Below are 19,524 nucleotides of genomic sequence, written 5' to 3'. Positions count from 1 at the left end.
GTATAGATAGTATAGTATAGTAGCTACTATGTATAATAACTACTGTACTGCGATAATAAAATGTACTATACTGTCTATATTGCACAATGGACATCTGTCACACCTGATGTGTATTTTTAATGGATTATCAGATAAAATTGAGTTAATCATGAACATATAGTTAACATTCTTTGTGGCTAACTGAATTGGGCCGTTTGTTTTTGTCTCTCTCTTCAAACACAGTGAAGGGAGCATACACCAGGGTTGAATAGAGTTTGGGCTAGACCTTTGTCTCCTTGGTATCTTCTTGATTGATTACAGCATGAGGAGGTGAGGTTTGTGTAATTTAGGGCCTTGTCATGCAAGACAGGGGAGTGGGTGATTGGTTGGAGTAATAGTTCAGCCGTCCTCAGGGACAAAGGAAGTGGTCGGAGGAATAAAAGAGCAGGAAAACTGAAGAGGACTATATAAGATGGAGGGAGACCTTAAGGATGTGTGCCCCTCTGCAGACTGGTATCGGCTTTGTTGAAAACTTTAATGAAGTCATTTCTTGATGCAACAAAAACTCTGTAAGACCTTATTTGTAATAAAGTATAGTGGTTATTTTCCACAACACACCCTGCTCTGTTTCACCTGTCTTGTGCTTGTCTCCATCCCCCTCCAGGTGTAGCCCATTTTCCCCAGTATCCCCTGTGCATTTCTACCTGTTTTCTGTTTGTCTGTTGCCAGTTTGTCTTGTTTCGTCAAGCCTACCAGCGTGTTTTTCCCGTACTTCTATTCTCTCTAGTCCCTGTTTTCTAGTTCTCCCGGTTCTGACCTATTCTACCTGTCCTGACTCCGAGCATGCCTGCTGTCCTGGACCTATCTGACTCTGACCTGGTTTACAAACCTCTGCCTGACCTGACCCTGAGCCTGCCTGCCGTTCTCTACCTTATTGACTCTGCCCTGGATTACTGACCTCTGCCTGCCCTTGACCTGTCGTTTGCCTGCCCACTGTTTTGTAATAAACATCTATGATTTGAACTGTTTGCATATGGGTCTTATCCTGATTCCTGATAGTACAAACTGGCTTACCCAGCAGACTCGGACAAGCTCTGCGACGCCGTCTCCTCCCACTGAGCCACCATTGCAAGACACGAGGAGTTACTTCACAACCTTATGGAAGGATTCCAGACCTTGGCTGAACGCCACGGCTGTGCTTTCCATACATTGCCGGAGAAAGTCAGCAGATTGTCTATTAGGCAGCAGCCACTACTTTAATCCCCCAGACTCTCAGCAACCCCGCCACCAGCGGCATTTCTTCCCAGCCTACCCCGGTGTCCCGAGAACCATGCTTACCTCCGGAGCGCTATGCTGGAGATTCTGGAACCTGCTAAGCTTTTCTCTCCCAGTACTCCCTCATCTTCTGTTCCGGTTGCCCTCGCACGTCCTCAATTTCCACCTCGCCTCCAAGGAATCCCGGAAATCTCCAAAGTCTACACTTCCGAGTGAATCCGATGTCACCCGAGTTCTCTCAGAAATCACAGAGGGTTGCCGACTCGCCTATGCAACTTGGCAGAGCTAGATTGTCTCCTGCCGAATGGTTACACAGACTGAACACATAGGGCTGTCATTATATTTCTACCTGTCCTGTAAAAAGACCCGGCTCATCAGGAGGTATGAGTACACTGGTGGCCATTACGAAGAATGTCCAGTCTCCCATTACTCGTACCCCTCTCCATGCCATCTTGCTGTGCGGTGACCGGTCCAAATCTCTCCCGGTTCTCATTGACTCTGGGGCCGACAAGAGTTTTATGGACGCTACCCTGGTGTCAGAGTTGGGAATCCCCACTCAAACCCTCTCCATTCCCATGGACGTCGGAGCGCTGGATGAGCGTTCTATTGGCAGAGTCACCCACAACATGGTTCCTATCAACCTGCGAGTGTCAGGCAACCAACGCGAGACGATCCAGTTTCTACTTATCGAATCCCCTCAGGTACCCGTTGTGTTGGGGTTTTCATGGCTCCAAAGACACAATCCCCTTGTGGACTGGACTGTGGGTTCGATCAATGGTTGGACCGCATTCTGCCATGCTCAATGCCTGAAGTAGGCGCAGCATGCCCTGGGACGTCTTCCTGCAGACTTGGGTAAAGTCTCGGACCTTTTCGCCATTCCCATGGAATACCAGGACATCCGGGAGGTTTTCAGCAAGGCCCGTGCCACCTCACTTCCTCCGCTTCGGCCCTATGACTGCGCAATTGACCTTCTCCCGGGCACTGCACCGCCTCAGGGGTGGCTCTATTCCCTGTCGGGTCCGGAGACCAAGGCGATGGAAAAATACATTGAGGACTCCCTGGCTGCAGGGTGTATCCGTCATTCTGCCTCCCCCGCCGGCACAGGGTTTTTCTTTGTGGAGAAGAAGGACAAAACCTTGCGCCTGCGTATCGACTACCGGGGCCTGAATGACATCACGGTTAAAAACCGTTACCCACTTCACCTCATCGCCTCGGCTTTTGAGTCTCTCCAGGGGGCTACCATCTGGTAAGGATACGGGAAGGGGACGAGTGGAAGACATCCTTTAACACGGCTAGCAGGCACTACGAATACCTTGTTATGCCATTCAGACGGACCAACGCTCCTGCAGTGTTCCAGGCCCTGGTTTACAATGTTCTCCGTGACATGTTGAACCAGTTCGTGTTCGTCTACCTCAATGACATTCTCGTTTTTTCCCGCTTGGCTCAAGAACATGTCCTCCATGTTTTTCAGCACTCACCTCTCCCAAGGTCCCGATCACGTGGTCTCCAGCTGCAGACCGGGCGTTCTTGGACCTCAAGCACCGATTCACAACCGCCCCCATCCTAATCCATCCGGATCAGTCCCGGCAGTTCGTGTTGGAGGTCGACGCCTTGGACATCAGATTGGGGTCTGTCCTGTCCCAGCGTTCGGCCCAAGACCAAATGTTGCATCCCTGCACTTTCTTCTCCCATCGTCTCAACACCACTGAAAGGAATTACAACGCGGGTAACCGAGAACTCTTCACGGTTAAGATGGCGTTAGAGGAGTGGAGGCACTGGTTAGAGAGGAAGGAACACCCTTTCATAGTGTGGATGGATCACAAGAACCTGGAATATCTCCACACCGCCAAGCGCCTCAACTCCAGGCAATCTCGACAGGCCCTGCTATTCACTCGGTTCAACTTCACCATCTCCTTCAGCCCGGGATCCAAGAATGTGAAGCCGGATGAGCTTTCACGCCTCTATAGCCCCTCTGCTACACCAATGGATCCTGAGACCGCCCTACCCTAACTCTTGTCTCGCGGCTGCATTCGTCTGGGGTATAGAGTACCAGGTCCGTGAGGCGCAGTGTTCCCAGCCGGACCCCGGGGAGGGGGTCCGGTTACCCAGATGTTTGTCCCGGACTCTGCCTGTTCCCCAGTTCTGGAATGGGCTCATCCCTCCCGACTGGCCAGCCATCCTGGCTCCCGTCGGACCCTGACCTTTGTACGACTACCTTTTTTGTGGCCCACCTTGGTTCATGACGTCTCCATGTTCATCACCGCCTGCACTGTGTGTACTCAGAATAAAATTCTAAGGCAAGCTCCGGCTGGCCTCCTTCAACCTCTTCCCGTTCCTCACCGCACCAGGTCCCATATATCCCTGGACTTCGTCAAGGGTCTCCCTCCATCAGATGGCAAAACCACTATCCTCACGTTGGTGGATAGGTTTTCCAAAGCCGCCCACTTCATTCCCCTTCCCAAGTCACCCTCAGCCAAGGAAATGGCCCAGCTCATGGTGCAGCACGTCTTCCGGATCCATGGACTTCCGGTGGTCTCCGATCGCGGTCCTCTGTTTTCGTTCTGGAAGGCGTTCTGCACCCTCATTGGGGCATCGGCCAGCCTGTCCTCCTGTTTTCACCCCCAATCTAACGGCCAGTCGGAGGGAGCCAATCAGGATCTGGAGACGACTCTTCGTTGCCTCGTCTCTGCCAACCCCACCTCCTGGAGCCAGCAACTCTTGTGGGTGGAATACAGTGGGGGGAAAAAGTATTTAGTCAGCCACCAATTGTGCAAGTTCTCCCACTTAAATAGATGAGAGAGGCCTGTAATTTTCATCATAGGTACACATCAACTATGACACACAAAATAAGAGAAAAAAAATCCAGAAAATCACATTGTAGGATTTTTTATGAATTTATTTGCAAAATATGGTGGAAAATAAGTATTTGGTCAATAACAAAAGTTTCTCAATACTTTGTTACATACCCTTTGTTGGCAATGACACAGGTCAAACGTTTTCTGTAAGTCTTCACAAGGTTTTCACACACTGTTGCTGGTATTTTGGCCCATTCCTCCATGCAGATCTCCTCTAGAGCAGTGATGTTTTGGGGCTGTCGCTGGGCAACACGGACTTTCAACTCAGACTTTCAACTGATTTTCTATGGGGTTGAGATCTGGAGACTGGCTAGGCCACTCCAGGACCTTGAAATGCTTCTTACGAAGCCACTCCTTCATTGCCCGGGCGGTGTGTTTGGGGTCATTGTCATGCTGAAAGACGCAGCCACGTTTCATCTTCAATGCCCTTGCTGATGGAAGGAGGTTTTCACTCAAAATCTCACGATACATGGCTCCATTCATCTTTCCTTTACACGGATCAGTGGTCCTGGTCCCTTTGCAGAAAAACAGCCCCAAAGCATGATGTTTCCACCCCCATGCTTCAAAGTAGGTATGGTGTTCTTTGGATGCAACTCAGCATTCTTTGTCCTCCAAACACGACGAGTTGAGTTTTTACCAAAAAGTTCTATTTTGGTTTCATCTGACCATATGACATTCTCCCAATCCTCTTCTGGATCATCCAAATGCACTCTAGCAAACTTCAGATGGGCCTGGACATATACTGGCTTAAGCAGGGGGACACGTCTGGCACTGCAGGATTTGAGTCCCTGGCGGCGTAGTGTGTTACTTATGGTAGGCTTTGTTACTTTGGTCCCAGCTCTCTGCAGGTCATTCACTAGGTCCCCCCGTGTGGTTCTGGGATTTTTGTTCACTGTTCTTGTGATCATTTTGACCCCACGGGGTGAGATCTTGCGTGGAGCCGCAGATCGAGGGAGATTATCAGTGGTCTTGTATGTCTTCCATTTCCTAATAATTGCTCGCACAGTTGATTTCTTCAAACCAAGCTGCTTACCTATTGCAGATTCAGTCTTCCCAGCCTGGTGCAGGTCTACAATTGTGTTTCTGGTGTCCTTTGACAGCTCTTTGGTCTTGGCCATAGTGGAGTTTGGAGTGTGACTGTTTGAGGTTGTGGACAGTTGTCTTTTATACTGATAACAAGTTCAAACAGGTGCCATTAATACAGGTAACGAGTGGAGGACAGAGGAGCCTCTTAAAGAAGAAGTTACAGGTCTGTGAGAGCCAGAAATCTTGCTTGTTTGTAGGTGACCAAATACTTATTTTCCACCATAATTTGCAAATAAATTCATTACAAATCCTACAATGTGATTTTCTGGAGAAAAAAAATCTCAATTTGTCTGTCATAGTTGACGTGTACCTATGATGAAAATTACAGGCCTCTCTCATCTTTTTAAGTGGGAGAACTTGCACAATTGGTGGCTGACTAAATACATTCTTTCCCCACTGTATGCCCGCAACAACCTTCCCTGGTCAGTCACTGGTCTCTCGCCTTTCGGGTGTTCGATGGGATATCGGCCCCCGCTCTTCCCTGAGCAAGAGGACAAGGTCAGCATACCCTCGGCCCAGATGTCCATCCGCCACTGTCGCCGTACCTGGAAGAGAGCCCGGCATGCTCTTCTCCAGGTATGGACGACAGGCGGACCGCCATCGGACCCCGGCTCCCCATTGTCGTCTCGGGCAGAGGGTATGGCTGACCACTCGGGATCTGCCCCTCCGGGTGGAGTTCCGCAAACTTTCACCCCGTTATATCGGCCCTTTCCCCATCTCTAAGACTCTTAGCCCCTCACCCTCCGTATACATCCCTCTTTTCATGTATCAAGGATTAAACCTCTGTCTCACAGCCCTCTGTCTCCTCTTTCCAGTAAACTAAGGGACAACAACACTTAAGCTTCTACTTCCAGCTTATACAAACTATATACATTTTACGGACACAGTATATTTTACAATAGCTCTCTTTTGTTTGTTTTTAGTCCCATCCTTCAGCTACCCTCAACCCATCCTATCTATCTCTGAAGACCATCCAGTTTTGATTTATATTTGCTATATATTTTTCAACTCTGCTGTTTCATAAAGGTTCTGAACCTATATACAAAATCAGAACTGTTTGTGGTCGCCATTGAACATTCACGTGTCCTGGTCTCCGTCTGCCCAAAATGAATTATTAACCCGAGTGGAGAGTCAAAGGACAATTGTGGAGGGGTTCCCGGGGTTCAAACCAAATCTGTTAAAGTACAGGGCAGGGGAATTGATGAACAGTGGGGCATTTATCATATGTTACTGTTTAAGTACCTTAAGTTGGTTTCTGTAAACATTTACTTTGATTAATTTATGGCACCTTTTATTATGTTTTTTAGAATATTTTTAGCAATTTTGAATGTATAGTTTCTTTATTGAATTTGATTGTTTCCGTAGGAGGGGCTATGGCAATTTATAGGCTGGGGTAGAGCTCGTCCCGGACCTGGAGTCGCGGGCAGACCATGATAAGCAGATTCCACTAGCTTCCATAGCCACCGAGTCAGATTCCACAGCCACAAAGTCAACATTTTATTTAAGGTTAGGCATAAGGTTAGCAGTGTGGTTAGGTTAGGGTTAAGGTTAGGTTCAAAATATAATTTTAAGAACATCAATTGTAGAAATGGGTGGGGTTTATGACTTTGTGGCTATGGAAGCTAGTGACGACCATGAAATGCTGCATTCACGTGCTCATCAGAACTTCCTATTTCCTAGTTGTGGTGTCGGAAATACAACTTTGTTTCATTCATGTGCTTTTTAGTGATTTGGTCGGAACAATTCTTCAACTAATAAGAGTTTAGCTAGCATACTTAACATTGACAATATGGTCAAACTAGCTACATTATACATACTGATGAGGCTGTAGTGGTCAAAAACGTATTTGTTGTCATCCTTTGGTTGAAAAGGTTAAAAGGTCAGTGGTGAAACTTGACAACTTGACAACTCGGGCAGCAACATTTTCTCGGTTTCCCCTTGTAATTCCGACTTGGAGGGTTTTTCATGTGAAAATTCCCAGTCGGAACTAGGAATTTCAAAGAAATCCGACAGCACGTGAACGCGGCAATGATCCTTTAATGCAGAAGCATGTAACGTTTAGAGCCCAAGACATATGGGTATCGACTGAAAACCAAGTTGAAGTCTAGTCTCGTGTTTTTCAAAATTTGTAATTTTTTGGTGTGGTTTTCCTGTTTTTGTCCCGCACTGCAAATATTCCTCACTGGATTCTGGAACTCCAACAACCTTTTTGTCAAATAAACCAATGGTGACACCATACCAGCCGCTGCCAACCAACCCTACAGTTTAGCTAAGCAGTCTTTTATCAACATGTAATGCATTGAGTTAACCTGAAACCTGTAGTCTTGTGGTACAGCAGCTTCCTGAGCTACTGCTGATTCGCTACCTTACAGGACAATGTGGTTTGGAGCTGTGTCTATGACCAGGGTTCATTTCCTGGACAACGTTTATTGTTTCTATTTCTATTCCTTTCTAGTCTAATTCTTTTTAAGACAGAGAGGGTTCATATCTGGATTTTGGCAAAACACCTTAAAATCACATAGACTGGAAGTCTAATCATGGGTTTACTTTGAAGCTGATTTTTGGTCTGGTCTGTGGAGATATTGGTCTAACTTTATTGGGAACAAATACATCAAGTAAGTACATAAATAAAGAATTGAAATCAATTAATTGGAATAAATCAAATCATATCAATTGTAATGACTGATCCACAGAATGTATTGTTACCAGCCAATCAGGGGTATGTTCACTTTAACAGAAGCAGAATGAGGGGTACAGACAGTGATGTGTATAGGAGTCATTGTCTTTGGTGCCTCTGTCCTTGACACATACATTTGTGTACAGGTACTATAACACAGAAACACAAACCACACATGGCTCTTCATCTCTCCCTCCTCCTCCTCCTCTTCTCCAGACTCTCAGGTAAGGGTAAAATGTTTTTATGAAGTGAAAAAGTCTCATGCTTGAAGTCAGACAAAATATTAGCTAGCCTACATATTCAGCCCACACTCATCCCTGCCATACCAGCCATTTTGTACACTACTCACTCCGACTGTTGTCCTTGTCCACCTGAATGGGTAATTGGTAGACCACCTTCAGTTGACCGAAAGGACTGAGTCTAAATGTGTTTTCTGTTGCTGTGTCTGCAGGTACCCAGGCAGGGGAGTACGGTGTATCCACAGTGAGTAAGGTGTCTGTGAAGACAGGAAACTCCATCACCATCCCATGTCGCTATAATCTGAGATACATAGAATATGTCAAATACTGGTGTCAAGGAGATTACTGGAATTCTTGTTCTGCTCTAGTACGCACAGACCAACCAAAGATATCTGGGACGGTGTCAATCTCTGATGATGTCACCCGAAGAATCTTCTCTGTTACCATGACTGATCTGCAGCCAGAGGACTCTGGGTATTACTGGTGTGCTGTGGAGACTACAGGAAGAGATCAACATACATACTTGCACCTGTCAGTTACCACAGGTTAGCTCCCCATACCTCTCCTCAATCACACTGTTTTTTTATTTGTTCATTATGACACAGCTATGTAGCTATTGATTTGGGGAAGACTGTTTTAAGGCTCTAAATACAATGCATTTACATGGCTATACATATAGGCAGATACAATGTATGTATGGAGTGTGTTTTCATTGTGGGTTTACATTGTTATACTGTGGAGAACAGAAACACTTTATTATGAAGGGATTCTACATACGGACTTCATAACACATTCATAAGCCATGCATAATGAAATCAAAATCACAACCAAATGCTGATTTATTAATTATCTTTGAGACATTAAATTGAAATACTGTAGAATTCCATTCTTCCTATTGAAGACCGCTCCTTCTGAGGAGTACCAATATGGCGGACGGTGGCTTCAAAGCCTCTCATTGGCCAATACATAGCATCAGCAATCTAGTGTTTGTATGCACTGAGTGTACAAAACATTAGGAAAACCTTCCTAATATTGAGTTGCACCACATTTTGACCTCAAAACAGCCTCAATTCGTCAGGGCATGGACTCTACAAGGTGTCAAATGTGTTCCACAGAGATGCTGGCCCATGTTGATGTCAAAGATACGGCCGAGGCTGCCCCTCCTCCTCGTTCGGGCAGGCTTCGGCGGTCGTCGTCACCGCAGTACTAGCTGCCACCGATCGATGTTTCTGTGTCTCACTAGTTCTGTCTGTATTGTTCACACCTGTTACTCATTAGGCTTATTAGTTTCCCTATATTACCTCTGTTTTCCCTCCTGAGTGTGTGCGTGATTGTTCTTTGTTACGTCGTCTGTTGAGCTGTTGTTTTTGCTCTTCCCTGCGTGGAGGGTTTGCTATATTTACTTGGAGTCGAGTAAAGCCATTTATTCTCAGTTCTGTGTCCTGCGCCTGATTCCGTTTCCCCACTGCACCCAGACGCTGACAGTTGACTCCAATGCTTCCCACAGTTGTGTGAAGTTGGCTGGATATCCTTTGGGTGGTGGACCATTCTTGATACACATGGGAAACGGTTGAGCGTGAAAAACCCAGCAGCGTTGCAGTTCTTGACACACTCAAACCGGTGCGCCTGGCACGTACTACCATACCCCGTTCAAAGGCACTTAAATATTTGTTATTGCCCATTCACCCTCTTAATGGCATACATACACAATCCATGTCTCAATTTGCTCAAGGCTTAAAAATCCTTCTTTAACCTGTCTCTTTTCCTTCATCTACACTGATTGAAGCGGATTTAACAAGTGACATTAATAAAGGATACTAGCTTTCACCTGGATTCACCTGGTCAGTCTATGTCATGGAGAGAGCAGGTGTTCTTAATGTTTTGTACACTCAGTGTACATCATTGTCTATGAAATGACATGCGTTGCTTCTCCCTTGGTGAATTTGTGTCTGTACCTCTGTGTTCAGGTACTCCAGGACTCTATGTGGACCAACAGGAGGTGACTGGAGTTGAAGGAGGGAGTGTCACTGTCTGTTGTCACTATAGTAACACTGTGGCTAAGAAGTGGTTGTGGTGTAAGATGGGTATCTACTATGTCCCCTTGGTGGGAAGATATTCAGGTATTTTAGATGGAACATCAGTGACATCACAGCAGACCATTGATAACAACAACAGACACATTTTAACAGTGACTCTGAATGGATTGAATATGGGGGATACTGGCTGGTACTGGTGTTCCACAGGTGACCTACAGATGCCTGTTCACATCACTGTCAATCAACTGACCACAACACAGAGTATCACACCTGCCTCCACCACCACCCCTACCCCCACTTCCACCATCACCATCTCCACTGTCGATCAACTGACCACAACGCAGACTGACACCATCATCAGTAAGTAATGAGAGACCAGTTTTAACCAAATATAGTGAAATTAGTCTTTCAAATTCACAGAATTCAACTTAAGTCATTTTGCATACATGATACATTGATATATCACGCTGAAATTGTGTCACTTAAACACTAATAAATGAAATACAGAAATTGTTGAACCTTGACAGAAAAGCTGACCCCTCAAGACATCTCTCTGACCTCACCCACAACTGTAGTTCCTGCTGTGTCCTCTTCCACCTCTCAGGCCCCAGTCAACAACACACACGATGGAGCCCAAGGGTAGGTGAACACTACCACCTCTTTAGTCGGTACTCAATAAGCAAAAAGGTCATTTATTTTAATTATTGGTTGAATAAATTGTGTTGTTTTAAAATAAAAAAATAAATGCCTTCTGTATGCCTCAGTCTTCAACTAACACTGTCTGGTTGCAATTTGCATAGTGTCATGTCCTCAAAGCAATGTTGTTCTTCTACAGATGGGAAAGAACACTCTTCTACCTTCCGAAAACTGTTAATGCAGTGCTCTTCCTCCTGTGCACCATCATTGCTGTGGTGAAGTTCATGGCAAACCGACTCTGAGGTCAAACAGGATGAGTAGAAACTAGATTTATTTAGCATTTGCACATTTTTCATTGGATATGTCTTCACCTTCTTCACCTTCTTCTCCTTCTCTAGCTTTATTGGTATATTTAAATTCTTTGCTAATAAACATTTTTTACTCTTCTCAAGATCATCTGTTACGAAATTCTGTGAAATTACAGTGCCTTCGGAAAGTATTCAGACCCCTTTACTTTTTCCACATTTTGTTACGTTACAGCCTTATTCTAAAATTGATTAAATAAATAAAAATCCTCAACAATCTACACACAATACCCCATAATGTTTTTTAGAAATGTTTGCTAATTTATAAAAAATAAAAACCAGAAATACCTAATTTACATACGTATTCTGACCCTTTGATATGAGACTCGAAATTGAGCTCATGTGCATCCTGTTTCCATTGATCATCCTTGAGATGGTTCTACAACTTCATTGGAGTCCACCTGTGGTAAATCAAATAAAGAATAATATGGTCAATTCAATTGATTGGACATGATTTGGAAAGTCACACACCTGTCTATATAAGGTCCCACAGTTGACAGTGCATGGAGGTCCATAGAGCTCGGAGAGAGGATTGTGACGAGGCACAGATCTGGGGAAGGGTACCAAAATATTTCTGCAGCATTGAAGGTCCCCAAGAACACAGTGGCCTCTATCATTCTTAAGTGGATGAAGTTTGGAACCCCCAAGACGGTCACCAAGGGTCTTGGTCAGGGAGGTGACCAATAACCCAAAGGTCACTCTGACAGAGCTCTTGAGTTTCTCTGTGGAGATGGGAGAACCTTCCAGAAGGACAAGCATCTCTCCAGCACTCCACCAATCAGGCCTTTATGGTAGAGTGGCCAGACGGAAGCTACTCCTCAGTAAAAGGCACATGACAACCCTCTTGGAATTTGCCAAAAGGCACCTAAAGACTCTCAGACCATGAGAAACAAGATTCTCTGGTCTGATGAAACCAAGATTGAATTCTTTGGCCTGAATGCCAAGCGTCACATCAGTAGGAAACCTGGCACCATCCCTACGGTGAAGCACGGTAGTGGCAGCGCCATGCTGTGGGGATGTCTTTCAACGGCAGGGACTGGGAGACTAGTCAGGATCGAGGTAAAGATGAACAGAGCAAAGTACAGAGAAATCCTTGATGAAAACCTGCTCCAGAGTGTTTAGGACCTCAGACTGGGGCGAAGGTTCACCTTCCAACAGGACAACGGCCCTAAGCACACAGCCAAGACAACGCAGGAGTGGCTTCGGGACAAGTCTCTGAATTTCCTTGAGTGGCCCTGCCTTGGCCCGGACTTGAACCTGATCGAACATCTCTGTAGCGATCTGAAAATTGCTTTGCAGCAATGCTCCCCATCCAACCTGACAGAGCTTGGGAGGATCTGCAGAGAAGAATGGGAGAAACTCCCCAAATACAGGTGTGCCAAGCTTTTAGCGTCATACCCAAGAAGACTTGAGGCTGTAATCGCTGCCAAAGGTGCTTCAACAAAATACTGAGCTTTCATTTTTTAATTTGTTTATAAATTTACATTTTCTCAAATTTCAAAAAAATAGTTTTTGCTTTGTCATTATGGGGTAGTGTGTGTAGTTTGATGAGGGTTAAAAACAATTTAATCCATTTTAGAATAAGGCTGTAACGTAACAAAATGTGGAAAAAGTCAAGGGGTCTGAATACTTTCCGAATGAACTGTGTAGGAGGTAATTTGCTGTGTTGGAGGCAAAAATAGAACGTTTAGCTCAGTGTTTAACATAATGTCATGGAATGAGTTTGTTTACCAGAAACCTGCCGTGTGGTACAGCAGCTTCCTCAGCTAACTTTAACACTTTAGGTTGGAGGACATCTGTGGTTTTGAGCTGCGTCTATGACCAGCTTTCATCTCTAAGTAGAAGGCAGTCATCACTCCATCTCTGCAGCACCTGCCCTCTCAATTCTATAAATGTCTTTGTGTAATCATTAGTGACCTATTTTCCGGCAGAGGGTAACAGGATAATAGTGACTCTTGGTCCCAAAGAGCCCTTAGAGAATGTTGGAAGCTGAAAACATTGTAGTGACTATGAGTTTTGGGTTAAACTAGTATATATAATGCAATAGTTGCTATCTTTCACTGAGGGGGGCATGTACACAAATATTTTGAGCTTTCTTCAGGATAAAACACACACACGTTTGTTTTACTGTATTTGTGGGGATCAAAAAAGTATGCCCATTCAAAATCATTTTTTCCCTAACCGTAATGCTAATTCTAACCTAAACCCTAACCGTAACCCTAAACCTAACCCCTAAACCTAAAATAGCCTTTTACCTTGTAGGGACCAGTGAAATGTCCCCACTTGTCCCAACTTGTCCTTGTTTTACTGTCATTGTAAGGACATCTGGTCCCCACAAGGATAGTAGAACTAAACCACACACACACACACACACACACACACACACACACACACACACACACACACACAAAACAAGGTTACATTTTAATTTGTTTGTTTTTAGCATGATTTATGAATCCTGAGTTCTTGAGTTGTTTCGTAGTTGATTTTTGGTCGTCTGGTTTACTGTAACAAATCCTCTCCTTGTTGAATCAAAGCCTTGGACTACTATTCTGTCTTTACCTTCTCCAACTTTAATGGAAAATATAAATGCTTTGCTAATAAACATTTTTAAAGACATTATACTGTCCTCAAGATCATTTGTTACAAGATTATGTGCTCTGTGAGTTTAGGTGTGAAATTGTTGTATCAGAAATAGTTGGCTGTGTTGGAGCCAACAATAGAATTTATAACTCAGTAGTTAACATCATGTCATGGAACCTGCAGCCTTCTGGAACTGCAACTTCCTGACATAACTTTAACACTTTAGGTTGGAGGACATCTGAGGTTTTGAGTTGTGTCTACTGTGACCAGGGTTCATTTCCTGTATAGAAGGCAGCCATCACTCCATCTCTGCAGCATCTGCCCTCTCAATTCTATACATTTCTTTGTGTAATCATTAGTGACCTATTTTCCAGCAGAAGGTAACAGGATAATTGTGACTATTGCTCCCAAAGAGCCCTTGCTGAAAGGGGCAGTGCAGTCAAAAATGTGAGTTTCTTGTTTGTTTTTAAATTATATTTCCACACAATGAGGTTGAAATAATACTGTGAAATTGTAACACATTTGGATAATGCCCTTTTAGTGTAAGAGCTTTTTGAAGAAAAAAACGCCAGGATTTTCAGATGTTCAAGTGGGATGGAGTTTTTGACCCACAGAATGACATCACAATCTGAAATGATTATTCTGATTCTGTTTTATTTGCATATGTATCCTCCTACTTTGAAGGGGTAAACTGGATAGGCTCTAGTCTATACAATCCTCTCCGCCAATCAGGGCTCTGTATTTAAATATATTTAAATTTGTATCAACACGCACACATGATCACACAGAGCATTTCAATGTCAAAAGGAGGCTCAGGAAAATAAATCATGAAAAATGTATTTTTGATTTGTTTTCATGAAATGAACACAGACAGTGATTTAAAAATAAAATGAAACTGCATGGGGGCTTGAACAACGTTGTAGTGACTATGAGTTTGGGTTAAACTAGTCTATATAATGCAATAGTTGCTATCTACCACTGAGGGGGGCATGTACACACAAACAGAAGCAGGAAGAGTTAAAGTGAGGTCTGTGAACATTGGGAAGTAGAGTAATTCTCGACTGGTGCCTTTGTCCTTGACTGATCTACACATTAGTACACAGATACCGTGTCACACACACAGACTCAAACCTTCACGACTCCCCACCTCTTTCACCTCTATGATGGGGCCCATGCCCACCTCTTTCACCTCTATGATGGGGCCCATGCCCACCTCTTTGACCTCTTTGATGGGTCTAATGCCCACCTCTTTGACCTCTTTGATGGGGCCCATGCCCACCTCTCTGACGGCCCCTTGTCCACCAGCTCTTTGATTTCTCCCTCCCCCTTGCTGTCTATCCTGCTCCTTGTTAAAGAAATTGCAAGTGTTCACACACACCCTTTTATATGGTGACCAATAGTGGTTGCACTATGTTTTACATTTTAGTCATTTAGCAGACGCTCTTATCCAGAGCGACTTACAGTTAGTGATTGCATACATTTTCATCCTGGCCCCCCGTGAGAAACGAACCCACAACCCTGGCATTGCAAGCGCCATGCACTACCAACTGAGCTACAGGGGACTATGTGAAATCAATTAGTACTAATGAATGGTCATTATGGATGGTTATCATGTATCATACATGTCATTTAGATGTTTATACTATACAAACACACATTGTATTTATGTAGTTCTCTAAATACATATATAGTAGACAAACCAGTCAAAAATCAATAGGTTTACCAACGGTTAAATGACTAACCATTAAGCGCCGTTGGATTGCATGATGGTCAAATGTATTTAAACAAATGTGAAGAGAATCATATGAAAAGTATTGTGATTATTACATTGTTAACCCTTGTGCTTTGCTGGAAAAAAATGACATCCATTATGTTACGGGTCAAATTGACCCGCACAGTTTAAACACACTCAAGACAGTCAAAGAATTAAGTAAAAACAGAAACAACTTTATTTTGTCTTATCAGACATTTCAGAAAGAAGAAATACAATACTTTTTATTTTTTTTAAACAATATTTAAGAACTATTTGTTAAACATATTTCCTTTCTCACAAACAAGATTTTTCAGTTTCCCCAAGTAGGTTTTTTCCCCCCCTATTGGTCCATATTATCCCTTCAGTCTTTCTCTCTACATGTTGAACACAATGTGTGTGTGTGCTTTCTGCAGATGTATTTATTGCATTCTACACAAGTGGTGCTTGTTTTACTGTCTTGTCGAGGGGGGCAGAGCTGGCATCTTTTCCGTTTCTTGCCACTGCCTGTATCCACTGGATCCATTTCTGGTTGATTGGAGGCATGTGTTGATGGTCCAGCTTGAATTTTCTGGACGGCAGATGCAGCTGCTGTCGACCGAGGAGGCCGGACTCTCCTCTGGATCTTGGGAGTGATGAGAGCTTTGCCGAGCTCCTCTAGGAAAAGCCGGCGTCGGTACAATTTGCCACCATTCCATTGCTGGTTGATTTCAGTCCACAGGACATAGGCATTGTAAGCAGACACATCCACAATGTTGTAGAAAATCACCAAAGGCCAGCGGGCAGTCATGCGCTGACAACTATATGTTGCTGTGACTTTATCCAAATTGTCAACTCCTCCTTTGGTGGAATTGTAGTCCAGTATTATTTGTGGCTTGATGTCCTCTCTTGCACTCAGCGATGCATCTTTGTGCATTGTGCTCATTACAAGAACATTCTTGTTCTTCTTTGGGCAGTATGAAACAACAGTTGCATTTTCAGAGAAAGCAAATTTAGAGGAATGCACAGTTCTGCCCTGCATTTTCAGAAGCTCACTGGGAAGTTCAGGTTTGTTTTTTCTGATTGTTCCAACCATGGTCAGCTTTCTCTTCTGTAGTTCAACACCAAGGCGGTAGGATGTGAAGAAGTTGTCACACGTGATGTTATGACCTTGCAGCCCTTCACTCATGTCCAGCACCACCCGCATCCCTTGGTTTTTCTCAGGCACTCCGCCGGGTGGCTTCCCAGTGTAAACTTGCATATTCCATGCATAGCTTGATGTGGCATCACATGCTGCCCATATTTTGATGCCACATTTTGCAGGCTTGTTTGGCATATACTGTCTGAAGGGACAACGTCCTCTGAATGGAACAAGGCGTTCATCAACTGTAACATGAGGACTGGGATTGTACAGTAACGGTAGAATTTCCACCCATTTATCCCATACATCTCTGATTGCAGCTAGTTTGTCTCTTTCACGTCGACCCGGTCTGGTATCACGGTTATCAAAGCGAATCACCCGAGAAATTATGTGGAATTCTTGTAGAGACATTGTTGCCCGAAATATTGGCCTTCCATTCTCTTCATTCCACAGGCTGGCCGTTGCTTCTCCGTTTGACCGGTAGACTCCAGCTAATATGAGCAATCCAATGTATGCATGCAAGTCAATCCGATCCAGTGGCTTCCAGTTCTCTTGAAACACACGGCTCCCCTCCAAGTTGGTCATGTCCAGAACAATCTTCTCTATTGCTTGGGGTAAAAAGAGCTCAAAAGCTGATTGTATGTCATGGACTCGAGTGACAGCAAATCGTGTAGGTCCTGGAACCATTTTTATTACATTGGAAGCTGAGAGTCTACCTTGACCTCGTTGTGGTGACGGTGACCATTCAATATGACCATCTTTAGACTTCCATGTCTTCTCTTCTCTTGATGATGCTTGTTGCATGCTCTGTCTCTCATCTGATGTAGGGGATGGTACGGCAGACTCCTCCTCTGAATCCTCTTCAATGAAGACAAAATCTGGATCATCAACAGCATTGTCCTCTATCTCTGAAATATCCTCTGTCTCTGAAACCTCTTCTTCTTTTTCACTGTCACAGTCCAGAATTTGTGATAAGACTTCATTGATTGAAAATCTTTTGGAGCTCATTTTTGAGTGTCTGTGTCAGGGACCTGCTGCTCTCACACTGAGGAGAAGCTTGGGAAAGCCCTTTTTAACCCAAACACAATTCTAAAAGTGCAACCAGGACCAGTCAAAACAAAATAAATCAAAGACACTTTTTTGTTTTGCACCTGTGCAAATATATATACACATGAAAGCCTCCGGGTCAAAATGACCCACAACATCATGTTTGTATACAAAATGTACACAGACATTCCACAACACATCAGTGTGTCCACATTTTGCAGTTAGGTTCATGACCCTAAATGAGGAAAAGTCATGTAATTTCATGGCGAAAAAGAGTGGTTAACTAGTATTTTAGACAACGCAAAAGTGGAAACGGGTCAAATTGACCCACAACATAATAGGAGGGTTAAAGGCAATTACTTTATATGAAAGGTATTTCTAGATGAAACACTGATCATGTTTGGTGAAAAGCTTTGTGTGATTTTGTGTTTTGTACTTAGTCAATTGAAAATGTGCTTAAAGTTTTGAAAAAACAGCCTTTTTGATGATCTGTTTTGAGTTTTGTACTAAGAGTTGTGAAATGTTACCACATACATGTGAAAATAGTATGAAAGCGATATATTTTTAAAGACATTTTATTCTTCTCAAGATCATTTGTGATTTTGAGAGTGACATTCTGATGTATCTGAAGTAGTTAGCTGTATTGGAGCCAACAACAGAATGAATAGCTCAGTATTTAACATGACATTATGGAATGAGTTTAGCTTAAACTTGCAGCATTCTGAGCTAACACATACACATTTGTACTCAGGTACCTTATAATATACCAGGCAGACTGAAACCATAAACATGGCTCTTAAATCTCTCCCTCCTCCTCCTCCTCCTCCTCCTCCTCCTCTTCCTCATCCTCACCCTCATCCTCTTTGTACTCTCAGCAGGTAAGGGTACTATTTCTACGAATTAAGGGCGAAGTCCCCTGGGTCTATTCACTTAAAACACTGTATAATCAATCTCAATCATGAACGAGCTGTGTGTTGGAGCAATGTGATTCATTTTGTATTTTTCCTTTGTACAGATTCTGTTAAATGTTAATTCTAATTTAAATGTGTTTTGTGTTGATCTGTCCACAGTGAGGTATGTGTCTGTGCAGACAGGAGGCTCCATCACCATCCCATGTCACTATGATCTGAATCACATCAACCATGTGAAATACTGGTGTAAAGGATTAGGTTGGGAACTGTGTTCTTATGTGGTACGCAGTGACCATCCTAAGATCAGTGGTAAGGCCTCAATCTCTGATGACATCAACAAGAGAATCTTCACTATGACCATGACTAACCTGATGTCACAGGACTCTGAGAATTACAGGTGTGTTGTGGAAATCAATGGAGGACCAGATATCAGGATACAATGGTTCTACCTATCTGTCACTCCAGGTAAGATCTCTTCACTGTTTGTATCTAGTAAAGTAGAATGAATAGTGCTCAGCAATGTCCTATGGATTGTCCTGTAAACCTGCAATGTCAAATACAAAATAATGACCCAATTATAAATATCCTTTTACAACAAATGAAATGATAAATGTGTAACCAGTCTGAAATTCATAGACAGAGCTATACTGTATACGTAGGTGCAAGAACTGACCGTGTTTTGAAGCTGGACAGCGTTTGTTTACAATTACATGACATAGTGTCTCTAGCTTCCCCTCAGTTCCCTCTCTGTTGCAGCATGACATAGTGTCTCTAGCTTCCCTTCAGTTCCCTCTCTGTTGCAGCTTGACATAGTGTCTCTAGCTACCCCTCAGTTCCCTCTCTGTTGCAGCATGACATAGTGTCTCTAGTTTCCCTTCAGTTCCCTCTCTGTTGCAGCATGACACAGGGTCTCTAGCTTCCCCTCACTTCCCTCTTTGTTGCAGCATGACATAGTGTCTCTAGCT

At 43.8% G+C, this 19,524-nt stretch overlaps 1 protein-coding gene across 1 annotated transcript in view; it reads left to right on the top strand.

Moving 5' to 3' along the window:
• Positions 1-5,773: 5,773 nt before the first annotated feature.
• Positions 5,774-19,524, top strand: part of LOC311116363 (polymeric immunoglobulin receptor-like) — a gene marked incomplete at its 5' end in the record, with an annotated part of 50,787 nt that continues 37,036 nt past the window's right edge. The window contains 7 exons of the mRNA XM_084191450.1: positions 5,774-5,832; positions 8,089-8,096; positions 8,324-8,656; positions 10,079-10,231; positions 10,355-10,507; positions 18,524-18,526; positions 18,719-19,024. Of these exons, the coding sequence (XP_084047576.1) occupies positions 5,774-5,832; positions 8,089-8,096; positions 8,324-8,656; positions 10,079-10,231; positions 10,355-10,507; positions 18,524-18,526; positions 18,719-19,024 (1,015 nt within the window). The remainder of the gene's footprint in view (positions 5,833-8,088; positions 8,097-8,323; positions 8,657-10,078; positions 10,232-10,354; positions 10,508-18,523; positions 18,527-18,718; positions 19,025-19,524) is intronic.

The sequence above is a fragment of the Coregonus lavaretus genome, assembly GCF_964263955.1.
Source record: "Coregonus lavaretus genome assembly, contig: HAP1_SCAFFOLD_2148, whole genome shotgun sequence".
Taxonomy (NCBI): domain Eukaryota; kingdom Metazoa; phylum Chordata; class Actinopteri; order Salmoniformes; family Salmonidae; genus Coregonus; species Coregonus lavaretus.
The sequence above is the reverse complement of the archived record's forward strand: the minus strand, read 5'-3'. Positions and strand labels throughout refer to the sequence as shown.